This window comes from Eublepharis macularius, chromosome 12 (assembly GCF_028583425.1).
Source record: "Eublepharis macularius isolate TG4126 chromosome 12, MPM_Emac_v1.0, whole genome shotgun sequence".
Classification (NCBI taxonomy): Eukaryota; Metazoa; Chordata; class Lepidosauria; order Squamata; family Eublepharidae; genus Eublepharis; species Eublepharis macularius.
In genome coordinates, this window is record NC_072801.1 from 64,191,371 (window position 1) to 64,218,509 (window position 27,139).

Genomic DNA, 27,139 nt, shown 5'->3' on the forward strand with positions numbered 1-27,139 from the left:
CTCAATGGCTGCTCGAGCCGGGGAAAGGAGCAATCGGCAAGGAGCAACGTCGGAGGCACGGCCGCTCTTTAGCCGGAGCTGCTCTTCTGCCGGAAGGAATCCTACACAAGGAAACGTGCTGAGGAAAATAGGGAAGGAAGCCTTAGGATTCGGCAATGGAAGCTCTGCAAAAATTTTAAAAGGCGGATGTGTGTGCGCGCGCGCGACGGGAACTCATACATGTCCCAAAGCCGTGCACGTGTTTGTTGCATTTCCTAAGGCAATGCAATTTCTTTTTCATTCACTGTATTGCTTCTGGCGGGTTCTCCCTCCCCGACCTCATAGCAAATCAAAGCCTATGTGTCATCTGTTTCAGATGGGTCTGCAGTAGAAGAGCAAGATCCGAGACCAGTTGCACCTTAGAAACCAACTAGATGCCCAGGGTATGAGCTTTCCAGAGTCAAAGGAATCTTCGACTCTGGAAAGCTCATGCCCTGGAAAATCTAGTTGGGTCTTTTAAGGTGCAACTGATCTCGAATCTTGTAATCTGTCTGTATTCGTTTTCGGCTTCTTCATACCGAAAGAGAGAAAATTAAACCTCAATCCACCAATAGATGGAACTGTCTCGTTCTGAGAGAAAAAAGGAACTATTAGAAAAACAATAGAGAACCTCAAGTCTATGAGCCAATTATGCTTCCCTGCCTGTATTCCTCGCTCTGGATTCTTCACAATTTCCTCTATAAATTTATCTGTAGATTACTCTTAGTATGGCCTCATCTCCTGGGCCAAATACTCCTGGAATGGGTAGATTAACGGACTTTTTAAAAATTACTTCATGTATACCCCACCTTTTTCCAATGGGGACCCAAGGTAGCTTTCATAATTCTCCTCCATCTTATTCCCACAACAACTCTGTGAGGTAAATTAGGCTGAGTGTGTGTGACTGGCCCAGGATCACCCAGTGAGCTTCCTTGGCAGAGTGGAGACTGGAACCTGGGTTTGCTGCTTAGATTTCTCCCTGTGAAAAGAATGACACACACACACACACTGCTTGTTCATCCTTCCTCCATTACAGTATCTTGCAGTTGTTAAGAAGAACACACATACACTTGCTTATTGGTTGTTGGGGGTTTTCCGGGCTGTATTGCCGTGGTCTTGGCATTGTAGTTCCTGACGTTTCGCCAGCAGCTGTGGCTGGCATCTTCAGAGGTGTAGCACCAAAAGACAGAGATCTCTCAGTGTCACAGTGTGGAAAAGATGTTGGCAGGTCATTTATATCTACTCAGGAGGGGTGGGGTTGAGCTGAGTCATCCTGTAAGAGTTTCCCAGGGTGTGGAATGCTAATGGCTCAGGGTGTGGAATGCTAATGGAGGGAGGCGTCACTGTATTCTGATGAGGTTCTTTTGCATATGGATTGGTGCTTGATGTGCTAATCTTCTCTGCCGGGCTATTGTCGGGTATAGAGTGTTTTGTTAGACCACAAAGCGTAGCATCCAGACAAGAATAAAAGAACATGAAAGACACTGCAGACTTGGACAACCTGAAAAATCAGCAGTGGCTGAACATAGCCTAACTCAAACAGGGCACAGTATCTTATTCCAGGACACCAAAATACTGGACAACACTTCCAACTACTTTATCAGACTGCACAGGGAAGCCATTGAAATTCACAAGCATAAGCAAAACTTCAACAGGAAAGAAGAAACCTTAAGAATGAACAGAGCATGGTTTCCAGTTCTGAAAAACATCAGGCTAACAAAACACTCTATACCCGACAATAGCCCGTCAGAGAAGATTAGCACATCAAGTACCAATCCATATGCAAAAGAACCTCCTCAGGATACAGTGAAGCCTCCCTCCATTAGCATTCCACACCCTGGGAAACTCTTACAGGATGACTCAGCTCAACCCCACCCCTCCTGAGTAGATATAAATGACCTGCCAACATCTTTTCCACACTGTGACACTAAGAGATCTCTGTCTTTTGGTGCTACACCTCTGAAGATGCCAGCCACAGCTGCTGGTGAAACGTCAGGAACTACAATGCCAAGACCACGGCAATACAGCCTGGAAAACCCACAACAACCATCGTTCTCCGGCCATGAAAGCCTTCGACAATACACTTGCTTATTGTCTGTATGCTGCCCATACAGAATGGAAGCTATAAATCCTGGTTCTCAGTTCCTTCTTTTTCATCCTCTCCTTCTGGAAAGTTATTCTGGAATAATCCTAAATTATTCCCCCCCACCCCCGACTGAGAGCCCACATCAACTCACATTTCAGATCTTTCTCCCATCAAGTCTTCACCATTTCTATTTTCAGAATAAGGAAACCATAAATCATGATTTAAGGTGCTTCTCCATAACCCCCCCCCCCAATTATTCATGCTCTTATTGTGGGACACGGTAGAGACCAAAGTACCATCTACATCAACTCCTGTTCCAGAGGGAGGATCATTTCTCCACTAGTCCTCAGATCAACTGATGCTATCAAGAAACCTACGTAACTACATTGTCTTGTTCTAGACTCCACACTTGTGGGTAAACCTCCCTCCCCCCACATTTTTTTAAAAAACAGCTTAACTATTTGTCTCCATCTTTTACATGGGGATGGGATATCACAGTATAGCCACTGAAGAAAACCTGAACACGTGCAAAAGCTAAAATATGCTTGAGATGGCTTGCCTGTTTAATTACGGTGAAGTAGTTACCTCTTGCAAAGGTGATGTGCATTGCTAATGCTTTAGTTAGTTCTCCTTCTTAGTCACCAGTATCACAATCACAGATTATAAGGCATTTTGGTATTTGACGCCCATGCTATTTTGATGTGTTCTTTGTAACTATGTTACCTCTAGGTTACACCTTGTTAATGTAGTTTGCTAAACTGCTTGAATAAATATAACCCATGTGAGACTGTGGGCTATTGAAATAACAAAGAGATGCAAATAGATTTTTTTAGCTTTCTTCTGTTAAAAAACAAATATAATTCATTATTAATAATTTACACTGCACTGTTTAGTGTTAACCCTCACAACAGCCCTGTGAGGTAGGCCATTATTATTCCAAGTTTAGAGGATGGGGTAAAATACAGTTTGTTAAAGCTGTGCATTCTACTAAGTCAATGGCCTTGTGAAGTTGAACCACAGACATCCAGGTCCATTACAGAGCTAAGCTCTTTCACTACAAAACTGGGTGCTAAACGCTTGTTAGAGAAACTGTTCTATAAAAACAGTTACATCTGTTGAGCTTTCTTGCTTGGTTGTCTCACATAGATGATACTCTTCCATCACATAAATCACTATTGTTTTCAAGGAAATCCTGTCCTGAGGGCAGCTTTAATGAAAGGTCGCTGTTCATTCTTTATTTTAAAGGGTTGACTCTTACTATGGAGCACAGCAAAAGGCAATTAGAGTTACAATTTCTTTCCAAGCACCCAAAAACTAAACAAAATATATCCCCAATTTTTTATTTTTAAAAAATCTCATTTTAGTGCACTGTGAAAATGCATACTGAATATATAAGTACTATCTTTCTCTTAATTTCAAGCACAGGAGCAGAAGTTTCTGCCACATTATCTTTTTATATCATGAAAGAGCAGGCTATAACCATGATAGGGGAAGAATCCTCATTTGGCCAAACAAGACTATTGGCATGGTTACAGGAATTTTGACACTACAGGGTAATGAAGCTACTGTTCATTCTCCTGTAGGATCAAATAAATAGGTTACTTCAAATAACTAACCCAGGCGGAAGCAAGCACGGGGATGTGTGCCAAATGGCAGCCTATTAGACCAGTTTGGTTGATGTACAGGGCTGATTCTCTGTTGAAGCAGCTGAAGTGCTGTCAGAGCCACATCTACGTGGCATGGGAGAAAGTGGCAAAGAGTTTATTCCTACCAGGGCTCCACTTTAAAACCTATTTGAATGGTAGGACCCCATGGGAATGGTGTAAAGTAAACTGGAGCACCTATGAGAAGGGCTTTTTTTCAGCTGGAACGCAGTGGCACGGAGTTCCGGAACCTCTTGAAAATGGTGACATGGCTGGTGGCCCCACCCCCTGATCTCCAGACAGAGGGGAGTTTAGACTGCCCTCTGCACCAAGTGGCGCAGAGGGCAATCTAAACTTCCCTCTGTCTGGAGATCAGGGGGCAGGGCCACCAGCCATGTGACCAAGGGCAACCCACTGAGTTCCACCACCTCTTTTCCCAGAAAAAAAAGCCCTGCCTGTGAGCATATACTGATTTCATTTCCCTCACCACTGAGTAACCAAACCCGCTCCACACACATCTTGGGTTAAAAAAGCAAGATGGTAAAGTCACAAGAAAGGTTTCAGATACATACTTCTCTTTGTAGAAATAAACCACTGCAAACAGACTTAGATTGAGCTTTCTCCATCACCTGATCTCATGAAGGAGTTTCTGACAGCTAGGGTTGCCAACTACCAGGTGGTGGCTGGAGATCTCCCAGAACTACAACTGATCTCCAAGCCACAGAGATCAGTTCCCCTGGAGAAAATGGCTGCTTTGCAGAATGGGCTCTACGGCATTTTACCCTGATGAAGTCCCTCCCCTTCCCAACCCCCACCCCCAGGCTCCACCCCCCAAATCTCTAGAAATTTCCCAGCCCAGAATTGGCAACCCTACTGATAGCCCATTCATTCACATTCCTTTTCAAAAATATAAAGCCCAGCTTCCTTCCCACATCCCCTTCAGCCATCTGGTTCCTTTTTGATCTGCAGGGATAGTGTTGGCATTTCCATCTGGGTCTCGTCTAACTTCTCTTTCACCTGTGAAAATGGTCCTGTTTCCTCAGACTTATCTTTAAGCTCCTCTTTTACCTCAACATCCCATGTCCCTGGAGGGAGCACCAGTACTTCATCACTGTCTTCCTCCATGTAATTGTCTGTGTTATTCTCCACCTCTCGAGGATGGATGAAAGCGTCTTTGTAAACTCTGGTATCTATTGGCTCACTGCCTGTGCTGAGAAGCGAGGAGTCCTTGGCATGAGTCCTTAAGTGCTTAGCAAGAGCAGCCCGCTGGCTATAGTTCTTGTTGCACTGGATACAGGCATAAGGCTTCTCATGGGTGTGGATCCTCTGATGCTGGACCAGGGTAGAGCTTTGCTTGAACCCTTTGCCACACTCATTGCACCGAAAGGGGCGTTCGCCAGTATGGGTGAGATGGTGCCGCTTGAGGGCTGACATACCACTAAAGCTTTTCCCACACTCCCCACAGCTATATGGAGACTCTCCAGTATGAGTCCGGAGATGCTGGGTCAGGGCTGAACTTTGGCTAAACCCTTTCCCACATTCCTGGCATTTGTATGGCCTTTCACCTGTGTGAAGTCTCCGGTGAGTTGTAAGCACTGATTTTTGGCTAAAACGGCGCCCACAGTCTGGACACGGGTAGGGTGTCTCTCCGGTATGTATGCGCCGGTGTTGTGTCAAGGCGGAGCTGGCAATGAAACTTTTGGGGCAGTCTGGGCACTGGTAGGGCTTTTCTCCCGTGTGTGACCGCTGGTGCTGAAGGAGGGAATAGCGTTTAGAGAAGGATTTACCACAAGCTATGCATAGATTGGGTGGGCCATCTTCAGAATGTGTGCGAATGTGTTCATTGTAGAGAGCTCGGCGCATGAACCGCTCACCACACTCCCCACAAGCAAAAGGACGCTCGCCAGTGTGAATGCGACGGTGCTCTGCTAATGTAGTACTCCGACAGAAGTTCTTGCCACAGTCGTCACAGCGGTGAGGGTTCCTGCTACCTGAACGACCAGTGGTATTAGTTCCTATTTTTTCCCCACCGCTATCACCTTGGTGGGAGAGAAGATGTTCTACCAGGGAGGAGATTTCTCCAAAACGTTTCCAGCACTCGGTACATTTGTACGGCTTCTCTCCTGTATGGCTGTTGAGGTGCCAGACCAGGTGTGCTTTAGTGCTATAGCTAGCCCCACAGTACTCACATTGGTATGGTCTCAAACCATCATGGACACGCTGGTGGCGGGTCAGGTTGCTTTTCAGTCGAAAGTTTTTGCCACACTCTTGACATTTGTAAGGCTTCTCACCAGTATGGATACTTTGGTGGCTGACCAGTGTGGATTGAACAGAAAAGCAGCACCCACAATCTGAACACTGGTATGGCTTCTCACCTGTGTGGGTGCGTTGATGGGCAAACAGTTCACAGGTCTTGACAAAAGTCTTCCCACAAACTCCACAGATTACCCGGCCCACTCGCCGATGTTTTCCTATTGGGGTTGCTAAACTTCTCTGAATTTTTATCCCTGATGCAAACTGACCATCTTCTTGCCGTTTATTTGCAGGCTTCATGTCTGACTCAGCTGTCTTCCATTTCTTCGTGACTCCTAGAAGGAAGAACAAATTCACATTGATTCCTCTGCTATCCTCCCCTCTACTGCAGCCTTAAATCTTCTTAAGTTCCGTCTCATATCTGGTATCTCCCATCCCTACCAGGCAAGCCACTTTCTATAATCCCTATTTCTTCCACAAAGTTGTTTTTGAACCAATGGAACGTCAATTGTTTTGCACTCTGCGACCAGTCTTCAACTACGCCTTTAGCAAGCCCTGTCCCTCTGCCTCTGTCCTATCTGTGTTGGCTTTTGGTCTCCACAATAAAATTCCTTCCTCAGCTCATTTTGGTCTCCAGAGCAGAAAATGCATATTTATTTATGGAATTCATTAGCGCAAATGTTTTAGTAGCCATTACTTGAGATGATTTAAAAAATAATTTGGAACAAGTTCATGTTTGACAAGTCTATCAATGTCACAGCACTGCCATGCTTGGAGAAAGTATGGATACGATTACCTGTTCCTGGGGACAAACAAGAGGGGAGGGCTGTTTTAATCATGTCCTGATTGTGAATTTGTGGCTGGCCACTGTCAGAGTGATGAACAAGGTGGACTTTCCAGCTGTCACGACTTGTCAGTTCTTATTAATGCCACTTTAGGGGCTGAATTGCAAGTCAAGACTCTTGTATTGGTCCTTTCCCATATAAATATTGCTGTCACACAAGATGTCATTCAATAAACATGAGTTACATCCGTAGAATCTACCTTGTCTTCGCCACCTGTCCTATCCTGCTACAGTCTTCTACCTGAATCGTCCCAGATTTTGGTACTTCCAACCACACCAGAAAGATTGTATAACTGAAGGTGTGCCGAGATCTCAGCTGACATTGGGTTAGAGAAAGGCCAAAGGTTTGATGCAACTTGCAAGTCATGTTACTAATGGATTCCGCTGGCAACCTGTCAGTTTCAGTTTACTTAAACTGACTCCAGTCTTCAAATTTTCTTGATAAATACACTTCATAACCCAACACCCAAGAAAATGCTAATATTTCTTAAGTCACAGCTGTAAACTTCATATAGGCTGGCTAGATCTGGGCTTACTCTAACAACTGCACATTATTGGATCCTATTTTGCCTGTTGTGGAATAATAAGTTAATATACTGAGTCCGCCTCCATACAATTTTGAAAACTTTATGGCTCAACCTGTGTAAAAATTTGACAGATGGTATGGAACAAAAGATCCTAATGACTTTGCTGCCCCTTCCATACATCCCCACTTTCTCCAACTTTACCGAATGGCTTCGGAGCTGGTCTTACACCCGCAAGGCTATTTCTATCCTCGGAGCCTTTTTCATTATGTTCCTCCTCTTGATCCACCTCAGACATCATAACAAGCTTGCAGACAAGAAACGTCCTGCTCATAAAGAAGGAAATACAGGGGGGGAAAGCCTGTTAGGTTTCAAGATAATTTTATTCTCAATAGCAACCACATTTTTACTGGCAAACTAAAAAAGCATATATATGGCAAATTTCTGCCATGACGATCATCAGGGGGCCTTGGGCCAATCATTTTCTCAACCTAAGCTATCTCGGTGGGTTATTGTGGACTTAAGACGGAGAGCAGTGATCCATGCAGTCTACAAGGAGCTTCTTGGAGGAATGGTAGGATACAATTGGGCTAGGCAGACCGATATGGCCATGATATTTACAAGCTTGTTCACAGAACTGTGAAAAAAATTACTGTTTTTTATAAAGGCCATTTGAGTCTCAAAATTCCAACAGAGACATGCAAGCTGAACAGAAGTCTTTTTTTTAGCCATCACCACCATCAGTTAATGAAAGTCAAGAGTTTCTTTAGCTGTAAGGCAGTACTTGTGGGCTAGATGGAGTGGAACAGGGGACACTAACAGGGTGTCATCTTCTCCCCCTCCCGCCCGCCCCAAGGACAAATCACTCACTGGAAAGAGTCTGTTATCTTGCTGTTTGATAACTCTGTACAACACCTTTACTCGGCCTGTATTGCTCCACACTCTTTCTCTCTCTCAGCTGAAGGAAACAAATTTTAACTGACTCTAAAACAACAAAGACACCATACCATACATCAAGTTTGCAAATTAATTACCAAGCTAGATGAAGACAAACACCAACTAGGTGTTTGTTCACTAACTAAAGAAGTAGGCTAAAGTTTGCTGCTAGGGTACCATTTCCTGGTCGAGAAATTCCTGGAGATTTGGGGGGTGGAGCCTGGAGAGGGTGAGGTTTGGGGGGGGAAGGGGCCTCAGCTGGGGATAATGCCATAAAGTCCACCCTGCAAAGCAGCCATTTTCTCCAGGGGAACTGATGTCTGTTAGCTGGAGATCAGTTGTAATTCTGGGAGATCTCCAGCCACCACCTGGAGGCTGGCAACTCTATTTGCTGCCCATTTTCCCGTTAAGATGCAGACTGTGTCATTTAACTGCAAACTGACTGATGCATTTTTACATATTGATTAATTAAAATGTTTATGTCCAGCCTTTCCTTGTGGCTCTAGTTGGCTAACACATCACAATTAAAACACTGCAATTAAAATCAACAGAATAAAACCCCAGATTACCACCACTCCAAAAAAGAGATGCCTACAGTTTATATCCCATTAAAAACCCTGCCCTTATACCACCTCTTGATGATTTATAATGAAGATTTCCCCTCCCTCTCCTCCTCAGGGAGTCCATTTCATGGAATGGGAGCTTCAGTGGAAAAGAAACAGGCTCTGGTTGATGGCAGGTGGACCACCTTAAGTGGGGGAACAGCCAGTAGGTGGCAGCCCGAAGATGGTAGGCACACGGGGACATAATGCAGACACCAAGTTGGTTTCAGCATATCCACGCAGCATAGGTTCAGTTTACCGAGCAAGAAGGGCCACATAGCTTGAACTGAGCCAGGGTCACTGTTAGTTTTCGGAGACTCTTCATAGGAAGCTCGATTTTAAACAGCATCTAATTGGCAAGAATCTCTCTACAATATTTAGTTAGCTAGTTACTTCATTTATATCCCTCCCTTTCCCTCGTTAGTCCTCACAACAACCGTGTGAGGTGGTTTAGGCTGAAAGTGTGTGACTGGTCCACGATCACCCAGAAAGTTTCTATGGCAGAGTGGGGATTTGAACCTGGGTCTCCCAGATCCTAGTCTAACCACTACCTGTCCCATACTGGCCCTTGGATGTCTTCCATTAATTCTTCCTAGAAATCTTTCACACGTAAATAAGTTAAGTTGGGTTGGGGAGAATGATCCAAGATACAAGCTTTTGTCATACTGAAGAAATCAGATACCCATTCACTACGTGGGACATACAATTATCTCAAAGCTGACTCGCACATCCTATGTGACAGGTTAACAATTTGACTATCATTCCCCTCCCACATTTTACTTATGTTAAATTAACATCTGAATTATGCCTGTATTTCCCATCAAGCATAAGGGTTTTTTTAAGGCATTCACTATTTCAGCCCAGTAAGTATTATAATATTATTAGCTTAATTTATAGTCTACCCTTTTCACTGGAACTCAACGCAGACTGTAAATATGATATGAACTATTCAGTCGATCAGCAAGTGAATTACAAAGTATGATAAAACATTTGAATCTAACAGCAAAGATTCTTAGTAGAATGAAATAATGTAGTAGAGATGTGATTATAGAACTGGAAAAACTACACAAGAAAACAAAAATATGTCTAAGGCAGCAAAACAATCACTGTAGGTAGCCCTTATCGATTACATAAAACAAACTAACAGCAAATTTCTTAATAAAACAAAATAATACAGTGGGGCTGGCAAAGAATTATTGTCCATTCACAGAGTACAAAAGGATATTGCAAACTTTCATCCCTTTTCATGTCCTATACTTCCAATGGAATTCAGAATCATAGCTGACTTACGGCAACACTGATGGGATTTTCACGGCAAGAGACTAACAGAAGTGGCATGCCATTGCCTGCCTCTGCAATCTGGTCTTCATTGGAGGTCTCCCATCCAATTACTAACCAAAGCCAACCCTGCTTAGCTTCTGAGATCTGACAAAAATGGGCTTGCCTGGACTATCTGGATAGCTTATTTGGATTGAGTTATATAACAGGGGAGTTGCCTCAGGAGTCGTCTTTGTTCTTCTTTCACCAGAAACTGCAAAAGTATCCCAACACTCAAGGGGCGAGAGATGGACGGAGAAGATGTACCTTCTGAATTTCCCCTTGCCACGCCCTTGTTGATAGCTCAGAAGCCCTGGAAAGAAAACAGAGAGAAGACCACTTGATCAACAGCTCTACAAGTTAGCAAATACCCAGTAACCTGCCCCACCTCCTCAGATTTTGGGTCACATTTCCAACCTGTTAATTTACAGCTCTTGCTGATACGGCTCTTCTCACAATAGAGAGGCAACATTTTAAAAAAGTCAAAAGTTGGACTTTTTTCAGCTCACCAGATGATGCATGTTGACACCTCTGCCACTGTGCAATATCTGAGCTCTGTTTTACCTTCAACTACTGAGGCTCTGTCTTGGAGCCAGAGGCGGGGGGGGGGGTCACAGAAAGGTTCCTTTGCTGTCCCCTTCCCCCTTAGTGCTGCTTCCGGGTCTCTTCTAGCATGAGCAGTTCTCGCTGGTATTAACCCCTAAAAGTGGCTCAGGATTTTAAAAAGCATTGTGATATTAAATATAAAATGCAAGTTTTATTTCATGTGTGATTTATGATGTTAATTTAATGAATTACAAAAGGCATGGAATTTTTTAAAACAAAGTTTCATTCAGTCCTTCCTCTCACTCAAAGACAAATGTGCCTACCTGAAATGCTGTTTTGCTCTCTAGTTCCATCATAGGAAAATCCACAATAATCCAAGGGTTGAAAAGCTTGGAAAAGGACCATAGAACCATACACACTATTATTCTTACGTATGGCTTCACCTTTTGAAAATTAATATGCCAAAATAGTTCTTTATTTACTGCTGCTTTTAATTGGCCTTTGAATTATTTATTTGCTACCTTTTAGATTATGAATTTATTTTTAATATTGCTATTTAACCTTCAGGTCCCATCATCATAGGGTTTTCAAGGTAAGAGATTAGCATAAGTGGTTTACCATTGCCTTCTTCCACTTCGCAGTACTAACCAGGGTTAGTTGAAGTGACACTGCCGTTGTCTGTGAAAGATCCTCCGCCAATGTCACCTTCCACTACTGCTGCTGAAGAACTATACAAAGGAGATGGAAGGATGACAGATACTTCTGACAAAGAATCTTTTGATGAAGAACCAGAAATCCTAGAAAGTGAAGTAAAAGCTGTACTCAAAGCAATTGAGAGAAACAAAGCACCTGGAGTAGATGGAATACCAATAGAGCTATTTCAAGCCACAGAAATGGAGTCCATCAGAATCTTAACAAGAGTATGTCAACAAATATGGAAAACAAACCAATGGCCCACAGACTGGAAACGCTCAGTCTACATTCCAATTCCCAAAAAAGGGGATGCCAAGGAGTGCAGCAACTATCAGACAATTGTGTTAATTTCCCATGCAAGCAAAGTGATGCTCAAAATTATACAGCAAAGACTCTTACCATATATGGAACGAGAAATGCCAGATGTTCAAGCTGGATTCAGAAAAGGAAGAGGCACCAGAGATCACACTGCAAATTTACGATGGCTAATGGAACATACTAGGGAATTTCAGAAGAAAATCAGCCTGTGTTTTATAGATTACAGCAAAGCTTTTGACTGTGTGGATCATAAAAAGCTATGGAGAGTCTTAAAAGAAATGGGGGTGCCACAACATCTGATTGTTTTGATGCGCAACCTATACTCTGGACAAGAGGCTACTGTCAGGGCAGAATATGGGGAAACAGAATGGTTTACAATTGGCAAAGGTGTCAGACAAGGATGCATATTATCTCCCTACCTGTTCAACCTCTATGCAGAGCATATCATAAGGAAAGCTGGGTTACATCTAGAAGAAGGTGGAGTGAAAATTGGCGGGAGGAACATTAACAATTTGAGATATGCAGATGACACCACATTACTAGCAGAAAATAGTGAAGACTTGAAATGACTACTGATGAAGGTTAAAGGAGAAAGCGCCAAAGCAGGAACATCCAGAAGACAAAAGTAATGACTACTGAGGAATTACACAGTTTTAAAGTAGACAATGAGGAAATTGAAGTTGTTCAAGATTTTCTATTCCTTGGCTCAATCATCAACCAACGGGGACTGCAATGAAGAAATCAGAAGAAGATTGAGACTTAGAAGAGCAGCTGTGAGGGAGCTAGATAAGATCCTTAAAGATAAAGATGTCTCTCTGGGAACCAAGATCATCCAAACTATGGTATTCCCCACTGCCATGTATGGATGTGAAAGTTGGAAGGTAAAGAAAGCTGACAGGAAGAAAACTGATTCATTTAAAATGTGGTGTTGGAGCAGAGTTTTGCAGATACCATGGACAGCCAAAAAGACAAGTAAGTGGGTACTAGATCAAATCAAGCCTGAATTCTCCTTAGAAGCTAAGATTACAAAACTAAAGCTATTGTACTTTGGTCACATCATGAGAAGACAAGATTCTCTGGAAAAGTCAATAATGCTAGGAAAAGTGGAAGGCAGCAGGAAAAGAGGAAGACCTAAGGCGAGATGGCTTGACTCAATAAAAGAAGCCACGTCCTCCAGTTTGCAGGATCTGAGCAAATCTGCCAAAGATAGAACGTTTTGGAGGTCTGTCATTTATAGGGTTGCCATAGGTCGGAGACAACTTGACGGCACATAACTCACACACACAATCTTAATGCGTTTTTAATGTTTTAATGTGAGGTTTTAGAAAGATTGTAGCATTATTCAGCAGTATTGTTTAGGATTTATAATCTTTAAACTAATTCAGAATCATTGGCAAAAAAATAGGAAGGAGATATTTTGAATAAAATGGCCACACACACCCCTTTTATCTTCGTGATAAAGTGACAGAGCAACATACACAAAGGCTGCTTTCAAAGTCTCAGGAGCATGACCAGCTGAAGATAAGCCTTAATAGCCCTAGTTATGCTTCACTGCCTCTGCTTCACTGTTGCTTTGGTTTTGAAGGGTACCCTCTCTCATATGTGACATCAAGTGGCAACCAACATGGTGGCCCCTGCAAGGGGCTTTCAAGGTAAGTGAGAGGCAAAGGTGGTTTGCTATTGCCTTTCTCTGCAGAGTCTTCCTTGGTGGTCCTGTTGTACCCAAATTATGTGTGTCTGGTTATCTTAGCCAATTAAGAGAAATGAATACACACAGAAAGAATGAAGTCTAATGAAGGATGTTGTAAAGAAAAGCCAGATATGTTTGCAAATATAGGACACACTGCTACTACAGTAGGTGAGCTCTGAGTGTGTCATCAGAACAAAGGAGTACATACTATTTTAAAGGTACATTACATCATCACACTGGAGAAACGAAAGTCACACTCAAGGCAAAGCATCTGACTTCTTTCACATCTTTGGATTGGCTATTGTCCGTTTTTCAAACTTAGTCTCGCAACGGAACATCTGCAATTCTATCCCCGTTCATACCTTCTCCTTATCAGCTTCCCCATATATGGTCATTCTACCCTCACTTTTTCTTGTCTCTGTTTCTGCTGATGGGTCTAAGGAAGGTCCATGTATCTATACTTCCTGAAGGCCAAAAGTTCTCCTCTTCCGGTGTGCAGCCAGAGAGGCCCAAGGAGCCAGAGGGGCCCAGGCAGGGACCAGTTACTTTAAAACATGCACAAAGAATATATTTCATGTCTCTTTTTCTGTACTAGTGTGATTTCATGATTGATCTAAAGTCACTACTAAAATCTGCTAATCTCACAGTCCCACAAGTACCAACCCAGCATAGCTTTTGAGATCGGGCTATACCATACCATTCCACATCCCACTGCCTCTCATAGCCAGCTCCTTAAACATAACTGTGGAACTACAGTGGCCCAGTTTCTAAGCATCTCCCTAACTTCATAGCCAACCAGACTCTTCCCCCCATGCCCCATCCCTCCCCTGTCCTGTTCGTCATCTAGCATATCTAAATGTGAAGGAAGGTAACAAGTGATGCAAGAGATAATTTTATTGTTAAAAATTGCAGGAGATAAAGACATCTAACTTACATAACACATGCAAAAAAAAAAACTTTTGGAGAAATTTGGCAGGTATCCTACCTTGCCCAGAGAAGCAGGACATTAAATAGGTCAATTCCTATGCCAGTGCCTCAGTCCATCCTTTGTCTTTTCATTTTAATTCAATCAAATTCCCTGCCAGTCTCTCAGCATCCCTTTTGTAGGTCTACCAAAAACTGGATTTTCCCATCCCAAGTTCAAACCCCACTGATCCAGCAGACAAAAAAAAAACGTATTAAAAGAGCTCTTTTGCCTAGTAATTTGGATTCAGCCACCTTTGGGTCTTAGACCCCAGCCTGGAACCAGGCAAGGATTTTGTCATGCCCAAGGATCATCTCCCCACTCACAATAGTTTTCCCAGCCTATTTACTATATGGCATTATTTATACTCCACTGAGGTCCCTCCCCTCCTCAAATGCCACCGTCTCCAGACTTCATCCCCCAGATCTCCAGGAATGTCCTAACCTGCAGCTGGCAACTCTACCCCAGGATCTTCAAAGCATTCTAGGCCCCTCCTTCTCTTCTTAAAAGACAGCCAAAATATATATTTACAGCCTTCCTTTTATTACCCATTCAGGCAGCAACAACCCCCTCCCCCCTGAGTATCTTTACATAGGACTAGATTGTGTATTAGCTCCCTCAAGGTGTATATGATATTCTGCTGGATTAACTGCTTACTTTTGAATTGGCTCTGTCAGTCTGCTTTTCTTTATGCTGTCCTTTTTCTTCTAAATAAAAGTGTATTATTTAAATATTCTTTGCCTCCTTCCGTTTCTGGGAATAAGGTACCAAGTTTGACGCAGGCTTGAAAATCCTAGAAGAATTGCAGAATGCTTTAGATACATATAGAACAGCCTTGGTTGGAGCCCTTTCCAGACTTCCTATCCTGTGTGGACTTACAGTTGCTGTGCCAGTGAGCGCCCGAGCTCTGCTTGAAGCAGTTCTTACAACTGGGAGCACTGACAGGGCCTATTCCCTGTGTGAATCTTCTCATCGCCCTTCAGGGCAGAAAGGTCTCTCTATTTCTTTTCACAGTCTGAGCACTTGAGTCCCCAGCTGTGGGTAAAGGATTGCTGTGTTGTTTCTCTTGTGTTAAGGAATTGCTGTTTTGTTTCCCCCGTCCTAATGGGCTGGTTGTTTACCTCAATTAAAGGCCTTTTTATCTTGCAAATGTCTTCTGTGGATTTCTTTAACCTTCCAAACCCCTTAAAGAACCTTCTTGCCTTAGGTAAAGTAGCCTCTGTCAGAACAAGTGGATTGAAGAGAGAGCGAGCAATGAGGGAGAAATAACACCCTAACCAACTACTTATCTAACATGAACTCTCTCCCCTTCCCCTATTGCCTTGTGATAAATGGCCCTGGAAGCACTGAGTTCACCCTAGTCTAGGGAACCTGAGAGACAGGCTTGGCTCTGGATTCTCATGAGACGGGAGACCCAAATGCTGAATATCAGTAACTTCTCATCATTTCCCGTCTGCCTCTAGAGTACAGTTCTACAATTCCCCTTCCTTTCTATGGTGCAGGAAAGCACTGAGAAAGAAGGATGCATTAATAACCAGGTTGGAAAGATGGCCCTGAGAGTGGGTGGAGACTCCCATCCCTCCAAATGTCAGTCCTAATATCTGCCCAATAAACTGATCACAGGTGCCAGTCACCCCTGGGAGGGTCTGAGACACTCTTTTTTTTTTTTTTAAACCTGCCAACATCTGCAAAATAGGAACAAGTGTGCTTTCTCACAGGGTGTGTTGCAGGGATTATTAACAGTGTGCCTATAAAGCAATTCTGCCTGTTAATCCCATGCTTGGAAGTAAATCCCATTGAACCCCAACAGGTTTATTTTGGAGCAAACAGGTGTTGTGCAAAGGGTTACACATGGGATTACAACCAGACAGACGGAAGGATGGTTTATTTTCTCTCTCACAAGCTGAAATCAAGGTAACTCTTTGCCCTCACCGAAGGGCTGTAAGCTTAATCATAGAGCGTATATTTTGCATGCAGAAGGTCTCCATTGTAAAGCGGCAGGTGTTGAGAAAGACACCTGACTCAACATAGCACAGTCTCTTAGGAGGGCATTATTCAACACCGTCCCTGTTCTCTTGTTCAATAACAACCCTGGCTCAGCTTTTAAAAAGAGACTGGGACTTTAGCATTATCAAAACCATTCTTAGATATGTACATGGGGAGGGGTGCGTGTGACTGTGACTAACCAGCAGCACATGGTTAGATGGGCTCTCACTTGTATACCAAAACTAGGCACTGGCAAACTGCCAATCCTAACCTTAGCCCCATCAGTAATCCCCTTAGCACCTTAAACACGCATAACCGGTTTTACCAGTGGTCCTCCAATCCCCAGCCCTTCTCCCTAGCTCTTCACACCACATCCGCTTCCACTGAATGGTTATCACTTGGACTGGATCCCTGGTTCCTTAGAGCTCATCTGGCTCCTCCTCATGCAGCAACAGGAGGAACCACGTTTTTAAAAAATTACCTCATTTATACCCCTCCTTTCTCCCCAGGGGGGAACCAAAGTGGCTTACAGCATTCCCTTCACAACAACCCTGTGAGGTAGTTTCGGCTGCAAGTGAGTGACAGATCCAATGTCACCCAGCAAATTTCCATGGCAGTGGGGAATTGAACCTGGGTCACCCATCTATCACTCTAGCCACTGCACCACACTGGGTCTCAAGAACAGACCCCCTCCCCTTTGGCTTTTCCCTTTGGTTCTTCTCTGTGGTTTTAACCATTCCCAGGAGAATCTTGGAGAGCTGAACGTTTGTCACTGCCATTTCTCCAGCTGGCAGAGATCATGTGCCACGGTACACTAACGGCAGAAATGCAACCAGGATAGAAATGCTGGGATAGGACAAGCAGCCATCAGTTAAACTTCTCCCTGGTGCATCACTTTTGCTCCTGAGCTTTCAAACTATCTGACAGGCACACAAATGTAGTCTGGGAAGATCTTCTACTAAACTTCACCTGCTAATGTTGGGCTTAGGAGCCCAATGGGGTGAGGGGGATGTTGGTAACCTGATTTGATATGTCTGTTTGCAATTTCAGAGGGAAAGGGCTACATCGTGAAAAAGCCTGAATTTTGCAAGGGCATTGAGAAACCTTTTAAAAGTAAAATCCTAGCAGAGGGTATTCTTGCCAATGAACAATGTTGGAACGGAGGGGGTCCAAGCCATTAAGAGACACTGGGATGAATATCTGCATCATCTATTTCAATATTGTGATACTTGCATTTTAATTATTTATTAATCTTTTGATTATCTTTTTATTGCATTGCACGTTGATTTGGAAATTTTAAAAGGTAGCTTAAAAATCCAAAATATCCTCACTTACAAACAAGTTGCACATACATTTTTATTTCAGCTACTGTTAGCCAGTCCTTCCAAGCCCATGACACTGAGTTTTTAGCTCTCAAAATCTGGGACAAGCCAGTAAGGGGGGGGCACAAGGAGGGGGTTGAATAATACCGTTTAGCTTTTATACAGGATTTTAAGTGCTTTACCTGACATTGACAGTTCAGCAGCTCTGAGGCTGAGAGGACATCCTGCCTAAGGCTATCTAGTGAGATCGCAGATGAGAAGAATACCTCACAGCATATTATTTCAGCCACTACGATAACCAGCTCCCAAGTAGCCACTCCAGAGGACAGCCCTATTTTGCAAGTACCATACCATCCATTTACAGCTCCTCCCATCAACCATATGGGCCCGCAAACAATCAGATAAACACCTCGGTGGTGGAAAGGGCCATTAAGTCACAGCCCACGTAGAGTGACTACATAGGGTTTTTATGGCAAGAGACGAACAGAGGTGTTTTGCCATTGCCTGCCTCTGTGCAGCAACCCTGGACTTCTGTAGTGGACTCCCATCCAAGTGCTGATTAGAACCGACCCTGCTTAGCTTCTGAAATCTGATCAGGCTTGTCTGGACTGTCCAGGTTAGGACAATAAACACCTTAGGTGAAGCCTCAACAAAATCTCCAAACACATTCTGAAAAGGTGAGGTGTATTCCACACCCAATACCAGATACAGAATTCACTATCCTGCAGCTCTCTGCTTTACCCATCTTGACAGCAACAGTTGAAACTGCAGGATATAAACACCTTAAATAAAAAGTGTTTAAAAATGCAAGTTTATAGCCCTTAGGGTTGCTAAGAGACACCTGAAAGCCTGCCTGGGAAACAGAGAAACTGGACTTGAGGCTGAGAGCAGGGCTTTTTGGTGGTGGTCACAGGCTAGTTTATGAATCACTTATACAAAAATATGCAGTCCTATATGGTTTTACTTGATTGGCACAACTTATTTCGGTTGCCTTTGTGGAGGATTTCAATTTTAGCTTACAAAATACAGAGCCCAGACCTCTGAGAAGTCCCTAGAACAAGGAGTTCGGGGTTGGAGAATGACTCAGGCCAAATGTTCACTGAGGTGGGCTGGGGGAACAAGCCTTTGCAGTGTTGCTGCAATTATCCTCCCTCCCTGCTAGAGGTGGATACCAGCATGAAAGCTCCAGGGAGCAGATGAACAGGAAGAGATTTAATATGTGGACTAAAGACATACAACCAGAGGTGTGTTCCTGGCTGCCCCTTGCAAACTCCTCCCTCCATCAATTTGACACTGCTTCAAGTGCGCAGTTGGCTTGGCTTTATGCCAAAGTGCTGGCTACCTCTATAATGCAAATCATACCAACATTTTTCAAGGCAGAAAGGCTAAAACATCCTCTTTCCAACCAGGCTACCTTAGACTGTGTGTGTGTACCATATTTTAATTATCCAACTGTTATGGAAGTACATTAGTTAACCCCATCAGTGAGTCTCCAGAATTTTTATATGTACACATATACATTTTTTTGGCTCACTTGGTCAAATCAAAATAGAAGGCTACATTCTTCCCTTCATCCAGACATACTACTATATACATCCCCAGTCCCCCATTGTACCCTTGCTAGACAGAAAGGGGATCCAGCAACACAAATCAGTTAGTCAAAATTGATTTCCATACCCTCACCTGTCTCCCCAGTTTTCCCAATGCTCTTTTTCAAAAATGCCAAACAAAGCAAACACAGGTATTGTCCTTTGCAGGGAACAGAGAATAAGAGAACTAAAATGTAGGGAACAAGTCAGGAGGGGGAACAGAGAATATCTTCCTAAAGTCCTCTTGAGGCACTGATTTAATCCAGTTCTCTCTGAGTGCCAAACTCCCCAGCCCCTTTCATTTATTTCCTCAGAAACGAAAAAGCAAACTTGAGGTCAGCTCCATACATATGACACCCCAAGGTCGCCCTTTCACAGTTGGGATAAAAATTTGGGGCTTGCAGTACAGCATTTCCCCCCTAGTCCATATCCACTTCTAGTATGGATTTTCAACAAGCCTCTTTTTCTCGCCATGAAGAGTTTCTGATTTAGTTCTCTACTGCCTTCCGGGCCACTGAAGCTCTGGTCCTCAGCACCACTGTCCTCTAGCTATGTCCAACAGCTGCTACCACACTCAGTACAACTATAAGGCCCCTCACCCAAGGCTGAGTCTTTCTGATCTTGATAACTGGATTCCAGGCAGAAACCTTTCCCACACTGGCTGCATATAAGAAGCCGGCTGCCCTCTTCCCCATCAGTATCATTGCTGCCATTGGAGATGCTGGTATTGGCACATATGGCATCGTGAGGGTTAATAATAGTGTTACCGTCGCTGTCACAACCAAGGCCGATGTGGTGTGACTTGACACCAGCATCTGCATGATGTGTGTCATCGCTGTTGAGAAGATCATGAACTAGACCGGCGCCTCGGGCATTGGCATGAGTGCGACGGTGGCGAATGATGTGTGAACTGAGCCGAAAGCTCTTCCCACACTCGGTGCACACGTAAGGTTTTTCTCCTGTGTGCACCCTCCAGTGATCCACCAGGTTGGAGTGATGAGTGAACCTCTTGCCACACTCAGCGCAGACGTATGGTTTCTCGCCTGTGTGGGTTCGCCGGTGGTTGGCTAGAGTAGAGCTCCCGGAAAACCGCTTGCCACATTCCTGGCACTGGTATGGCTTCTCTCCAGTGTGGGTCCTCTGGTGGCGCGTAAGACAGGAGCTCCCAGTGAAGCGTTTGCCGCACACGTTGCATTGGTATGGCGTGACACCCGTGTGGCCACGCCGGTGCAAATTGTAGTTGGAGCTCTGAGAGAAGGCCTTGCCACATAACTCACACCGGTAGGGCCTCTCACCAGTGTGGAAACGCCGGTGCTGGAGGAGGTTGGAGCTGGCTGTGAAGGCCTTGCCGCAGTCTCCGCAAACATAGGGGCGCTCCCCCGTGTGTGTTCTCTGGTGCTTGGTCAGGGCTGAACTCTGGTTGAAGCTGCGGCCACAGTCATTGCACCGGTAAGGCTTCTCGCCCGTGTGGATGATCTGGTGCTTGGCCAGGTTAGAGCGGCGGCTGAAATTCTTACCACATATGCCACATGTATTTGGGCGTGAAGAGGTGGGTGGCTGCAGGGATGGAGACAGAGAAGAGAAAGTTAAACGTGGCTTAGGATGCATTCACAAATGACAGCAGTCAATATTATTCAGGACACCACACCCCACTACTGCACCCCATAAGGACATATTCCTCACTTTCTCCCAAAATGAACATTAAGATTACTAAAGTCCCATAAGGGTATTCTCCCGTGTTCTCTTCTGTTCTGCTTTCCAGACAAGAGCCCACCATCTTATTTATGACGAACAGAGGAAATCGAAGAAGGGTTGTAAGAAGTGGCATTCCAGAAATATTCCCATAAAGAAATCATACAGTGCGTGCTCATGCTTTAAAGAGGATTCTCTCCTCCTGTTTTAAAAATCTTCCGGCAATAAGAACAGGAACAAAAGGGCATTGCAGGTCAGTTGAACCAAAGAACGAGATAATGCACTCAGCAACTCTGGGCCAAGCTACACATGACAAAAGACACTTGCCTGGCAAGTGGATTGAGTGGAGGGCAAGTGAACAGGGAGAAATACACTTGCTGTTCAAGCGTCATTCGTCATGTGTAGCTTGGCCCTCTCTCCTTCCGCTTAGTACACCTCTCATACTGTCACTTCCCATTTTAGTGAAAGGGAGGTCCTGCATGCTAAATGTGGTACAGGGGATGGAACAAGGCTGATGGGAGTCCCTACAGATGAGAAGGGCCCCAAAGAAAAGAAAGGAAATCTTGCTTTCAAAAGTACCCTATTCCCGTAATACCTCTTAGCTGAAAAAGCCACGGTTGTAAATACTTGCAGTGCCCTGAAAGCATGTGGTTTTGGTTGCATTTGAGCACCCGTGACTTGCCTTCAGCCTGGATGCTTCCTGTTAAAGCCCTACATGGCTTGGGATGAGAGTATCTGAAGGACTGTCTTATCCCATATGTTCCTGCCTGGGAGTTAAGATCACAGGGAGGGGCCCGCCTAACTGCCCCATCGACCCAAAAAGCTTGGTTGGTGGGCACACGAGAGAAGGCCTTTTCGGTAGCAGCTCCATGATTATGGAATAATCTCCCCAGGGAGGTGTGCCTGCCCCCCCCCACTCACTATGTGCATGAGGCAGCAGAATACTTATAAAAAAATTTAAAATGACTTTTGCCTACCCACTTATTAATGTACGGCTAGATTTTATACTGTATTTCTAACATATTTTTATGTTTGTTTCTGTTTCATATCGTAAGGCACCTTGAGCTCCTCTAAGGTGGAAAAGCAACTCATGTTTTAAATAAACAAATGTCAGTCTACCTGCACTGCACTGGCTTGCAAAGATTATTTTTATTTAGAAAAGTGTGTGTGCTGCCTTCTCCAGAAGCCTACTCGAGGTGGCTCCAAAAGTTAAAAAAAGATACATTAAATCAGCACTCAGCAGCTAAGGGATATTCATAAAACACTCAACAGCCTAAAGGGATATTCATAAAACAATCCTCAGGCTAGAAGCTGACCACAAGAGTAGCTTAAAAAAAAGGAGGAATGCCTCGGTTAAAAACAGAATGGTGCCACACTGTCATCCATCTAAGCACATGTTCCATTGAAAGCCTTAAGGATGGATACTGGCCATGCACAGATGGTATCCAACAGAGGCATGTGGCTCCTAATACACAAGCGATGTGTTGATGGAAAAATGCTTCCATATGAAGGTTTCTTTCAGCTTGATCAGGCAAGGCGAGATGGGGGGGGGGGGAAGAGAGAGGAGGAGGAGGAGGAAAAAGGCTCTCCCCTCTTCGTCCTAATCCTCCCCCTCTTTGTTGGTGGATTTAAGGGTCTGGACAAGGGGGAGGTGGGAGCAAAATACAAAAGCCGCCAAACTGTGTTCACAGGTCTACACTTCTTAAACCTTGGGAATTGCTTAGAAAAAGGTTTCTTGCGCCTCAGAGAGTCGCTCAGAAGAGGAACATCCACCAAATGCAGCTTTTCTCTTTGCCGCACCAAAACGACAGGGAAAGCAGCACAACACCAAATTCTCTACAGCATCTGTCTTCAGTACTGAGAGCAGCAATGAAAGAATCATTGCGCAGCTTTGCCACTTTTCAGCACGTTACAAGGTCTGAAAAGTTAGAGATGACAATTGTAGAAGAACAGTGGAGGAGGGATACACAAGGCAGGCTATATGCTGGGTTTGGAGAGACCTCCAGTTGCCAAACCTCAACCGAAAAACTAGCCTTGGGGAGCATTTTTAGCAATAATGGAACCCCAGCGGTCCCAAAGACCATGGAGACAACATCACAGGGCCTCGGCGTTTCCCCTCCCCACAACAGCCAGATCTACCACTAACCTCTTATTCTTCCTCAACACTGCCCTTTACTCACCAAAACTCCACTTAACGGGATGGTAATTTTTTGAACCTCGAATTCTTGAGCTTTCTGTTCCTCCAACTCTACTTTAATCACCTGCTCTTCTTCCTTGGAAGACAAGTCCTGAATCAAGATAGAAGAGATTGGCGAGGGAGAGATAAGCCAATAATCACTTCCTCCATTGTAGTTTCTGGTGGGTAGCTATGTTAGTCTGTAGCAAAAGAGCAAGAGTTGAGTCCAGTAGCACCTTAAAGACCAACAAGATTCCCAGGGTATAAGCTTTACAGCTTGTACAAGGCTTGGTTTTCTACTGCAGATGAACACGGCTATCCACCTGAAACTACCTTCATGGAAGGCATTACGTTCTGCGGCACTGAGTGGAAATCCATCAGCCTCATGGAAAAACTGCACAGGTACAAACTGGCATTATCTTTCTTACAAAATGCAAAGACTGGACATTATATCTAAGGGACTGAGAATAAAAAGGCATTGGATAAAGGGAGCCTTGAGTCTTGAAAGCTTATATTCCGGAAATCTTGTCGGTCTTTTAAGGTGTTCCTGGAATAAAATCTTGCTCTTCCTCCCCTATAGGTTGGTCCTTTTGCCTACCCAAGTGAACTTCCTACTGTCCTTAGCTGGCTACCTACCCCACACACCTCCACTTCAAACTCCAGATCCTCTTCCTCATCTTTTTCCTTCTTCACTCTTCTTCTAAGTACCAGCCCCTTCTCACCACCATCTTCTTCTGGAGACAGCCCATCTGGAAGAGCCAAAGAATCTAGCTGGAAAAACAAACAAAAACAAAGAGCATTTTACTGATCATCCTTCCCTAGATGAAAAGGGATGTAAGAACAGGTCCACACACAACTCGTGATGCGCCAAGCCAAGCACAGCACAGACAGCAGCCATATGTTATAGTCTACTAGGCGAGCACGGTTGTCAGAGCAAAACCCAAGTTTATCGAGTCGCCAGAAAGCCATCACTGACCCAACTGCTGGTGGGTTACAACTCATGCAGGCCAGGCTGAAGGAAGTACAAAGCAGCCACAACTTTTTCTACAGCTCCTCAAAGGATGTGTCTTGAAGCTCACACATGCAACCATTGTTTGAAGATTACAAAAAAGCCCCACGGAAGCTGTCCCGCCATAAATGATTTCAGCGGGTTGAGATATACTGAATTGGAGTCCATGGTAAAGCAAGGAGAAAGAGGTTCCTCACCTTCCCCAGGAAAATTTTGTGGGCCATGAGAAAAATTCTCAGCTGGGGGGGTTGGAGGACCCTCATAAACAAAATGCATCATGCTACTAGAGAAGGGCGTTTTTGGAAAGGGGCAAAATCACCTCCTCCTTCTTGAGTGGCAGAGTGAACTTTTTATATGCCCAAAAGGGAGATGGGATATTCCAAGTGATTGCCCCTTCTTACTGCACCCCACCCTACCATACCATGCTGCATTTTATGAAGATCCCCCAACCTTAAATGGAGGATTGGGGGAGGGGCACAAAATCAACTGCTGGGGGGAAGGGAAAGAAGCAAAGATCCCCTTCTACACACATACCTGCTGTTTCCTCCCCTTGGCTGATCTTTACTTTTTAAAAAATCAGCTAGCATCATGAATTAATAGGCAACCTAAGATGGCCACCAGTATTTTCCTTTTATAATGTTTGCACGTGCAAAGTCACAGGTTCATAGGGGTGGCAGTGTGTTAACCTCCTTTTTTTGCTTGTGTCACTGGGTTCCCTTATGGCTTTTTTGATCTGCACAGTGGGGCGATCCGTTGCTATCAGGCAGATGACAGAGATGCTGGTCATTCCCAGGGCACAGCTTTTACTCACAGAGTCATCATCCACGGGGATTTTGAGCATCTTCACTTTGAATGGAGGACCCCCTTCCTCTTCACCTTTGCCCGGCCTGACAAGCAATCTCTGCTTCTTTGGAGGGGTCTGAGGCTGAAAGGACAGGTAGAACGAGGGGAGGGGGTAAGGCAGAACACCAATCAGTTCTGTGAAATCCTTGCAGAGACACACAAACCAGAAGGAGGAATGAGATGCACTCACTGAGTCTGGTTCACTTTAAACCATTCTCCCACTTCCACATCTGCATATTACAGAATTACAGAGATCTAAGGAGTCTCAATTCTTTGCTCTGCTCCAGGTTTTGCTTGCTGTGGGAATCCTGGCTGTTATTCTCATGTCTTGTCCACCTTTTTACAAAGCCTGACCCACCACAAAACAAGCCGCTCTTGGGCTGTTGTACATTCAAAAAGAATATTGACCAAGTAACACCCGACACAGACCTATGCACCCGCTTCTCCTTTCCACCCCTCCAACCATTTTTGTTTACGCCTCATATTTTTGCCTCATACTTTGACCTCTGAGATGCACCTGAATGCTCTGGGTCCCTTCCATGTCCTTCTTCACTCTAGTTCTCAGCCTTTTCCTTTGTGGCCTCAAGGTTCTCTCCTTATTCTTCACCAACGGCCCAGCCACATCCAGCTGGTGAGAGGACAGAACAAGGGAGGGGAAAAAAAGAATCAGGCTTAAGAACAAATTGGATCCTCAGAGATTGTAAGTGCCTCCCATTGGTCCTGCTTTAATCTTCTTTTGGTGATGGTCACCTGGCACCAAGACTACTTTGGTCATATTGGTCTGACTAGAAAGAGACATGAAGTTTCACAGAACAGCCTTTCTGGTGAGCCTAAGAGATAACTGGGGCGGCATTCTGTGCTCAGTAGCCCTCTATTACTTACCACACTTCCATCTTGAAACAGTATTGCTGTGTCTGAGGTAGGTATCTCTTCTGGCTTCTCTTCTTCCATACCCTCCTTGTCTTCATCCATTGTGAATTTAAGGGCAGAAGTGAAGGGCTTTGCGGGGAATAGGGAAGAAACACCAGTGACTAAGGCTTCGACCTTAGGTGTATTTTTTTGGAAGCAAATCCTATTGAACTCTTAATTGTCAGGAACATAGCCTTCCCTAGAAACCCGAGTGGCATTTTTAGCTTTATAACAACTGTTTAAGTAGGCTGTATTAAGGGACTGGCTTGGTCAAACCTGTTCACCCATTTAGCTTTGTAGCAGGGGAGGGACCTCCCATTTGCCACCCCCAAAAGCAACACTTTACCCAACATACCTCCCTGACTGTCAACCAAGAGGGCTTCCTTTTGAACCAACTTACTTAGTATGGTGTTGGGGGAGGGTGTGGTACCAGAGCTCACACCTGCCTAAAAGACCAGCCCCCTCTGCACTCTGCACGTACGCAGAGACACTCGCTCTTGACAGGATCGCAGGTACGGCCCTTTCTTGGGGAATGCAGTTGTTGCTGGTTTCCTAAATTCGCCTGGTCGAGTTGACTTGAAACACCCAGTTTTAAGTTTCGCCTAATCGCCTTTGGGAAGAAACTAACACGAGAGGGGCCGTATGGACGTGCCCTCTCCGTCTATTCAATGCAACAGCTGCTACTCCAATCCACGTGGGAACGCCCGGATTCCCCCCCCCCCCGCCACGTTCCTTCGGGTACACGGAGGTTTGGGGAGGCTGAAGAGACAACAGACGGATTCCCTCGACCAGCAGCAGCAGCAGCAGCAACTCCGGGAAGGAAGTTGGGCGAGGGAGTGACTGCTTCCTGCGATCCTGGCTGGCGCCCACCCCGCTGATCCTCCCCACTCACCCGGGCCTGGAGAGGAGAGCAACGGTGATGGGGAAGGACGAGGGGCAGCCAAGTGAGATCCGGGGGCGCCCTTCGTTCCGGCGCGCGTAACGGACGCGCAGTGCGCTCCGCTTTACGCGTCTCTCTCCGAAGTAGAGACCCCGCTTGGAGAGGGGGGGGCCTTCCTCGGGGGAGGGGAGGAATGCTGGGTGGCCGGGGGAGGGGGGCAGATGACAGAGGGAAGGTGCTACGTGCCGATTGGCTAGCGCGCCTCCCCCCCTTCTTCGCTCTCGTTGGCGGAGAGGCCG

General features: G+C 44.9%; 2 protein-coding genes across 4 annotated transcripts; both read right to left on the reverse strand.

Moving 5' to 3' along the window:
• Positions 1-4,603: 4,603 nt before the first annotated feature.
• On the reverse strand, positions 4,604-7,686 carry LOC129338515 (zinc finger protein ZFP2-like). The gene is made up of 2 exons (XM_054992816.1): positions 7,573-7,686; positions 4,604-6,335 (listed from the first exon to the last, which is right to left on the reverse strand). Exons 1-2 carry the CDS (start codon positions 7,667-7,669, stop codon positions 4,687-4,689), a joined length of 1,746 nt encoding a protein of 581 aa, XP_054848791.1. The 5' UTR covers positions 7,670-7,686; the 3' UTR covers positions 4,604-4,686.
• A 9,954-nt stretch (positions 7,687-17,640) lies between these two features.
• Positions 17,641-27,055, reverse strand: LOC129338750 (zinc finger protein 771-like). Of its 3 annotated transcripts, none has more exons than XM_054993214.1 (7): positions 26,853-27,055; positions 25,934-26,050; positions 25,569-25,679; positions 25,020-25,133; positions 23,845-23,970; positions 23,204-23,311; positions 17,641-20,888 (listed from the first exon to the last, which is right to left on the reverse strand). In XM_054993214.1, exons 2-7 carry the CDS (start codon positions 26,021-26,023, stop codon positions 19,881-19,883), a joined length of 1,557 nt encoding a protein of 518 aa, XP_054849189.1. In that variant the 5' UTR covers positions 26,024-26,050; positions 26,853-27,055; the 3' UTR covers positions 17,641-19,880. The 3 variants fall into 3 exon arrangements, with proteins under 3 accessions (XP_054849189.1, XP_054849187.1, XP_054849188.1); XM_054993212.1 differs by having other exon boundaries at positions 23,836-23,970; XM_054993213.1 differs by lacking the exon at positions 26,853-27,055 and adding an exon at positions 26,361-26,807 and having other exon boundaries at positions 23,836-23,970.
• Positions 27,056-27,139: the final 84 nt, after the last annotated feature.

What these genes read in the sequence shown, in the direction of transcription:
- LOC129338515 (XM_054992816.1), bottom strand. Translation starts at nt 7,669, where the DNA reads ATGATGTCTGAGGTGGATCAAGAGGAGGAACATAATGAAAAAGGCTCC. An exon ending in ACCAGCTCCGAAGCCATTCG is followed by an intron (nt 6,336 to 7,572) that starts GTAAAGTTGGAG and finishes TCTTCCTTCTAG; the next exon opens with GAGTCACGAAGAAATGGAAG.
- LOC129338750 (XM_054993212.1), bottom strand. Translation starts at nt 26,023, where the DNA reads ATGGATGAAGACAAGGAGGGTATGGAAGAAGAGAAGCCAGAAGAGATA. An exon ending in TGTTTCAAGATGGAAGTGTG is followed by an intron (nt 25,680 to 25,933) that starts GTAAGTAATAGA and finishes TCCTCTCACCAG; the next exon opens with CTGGATGTGGCTGGGCCGTT. An exon ending in TCCCCGTGGATGATGACTCT is followed by an intron (nt 23,971 to 25,019) that starts GTGAGTAAAAGC and finishes TTGTTTTTCCAG; the next exon opens with CTAGATTCTTTGGCTCTTCC.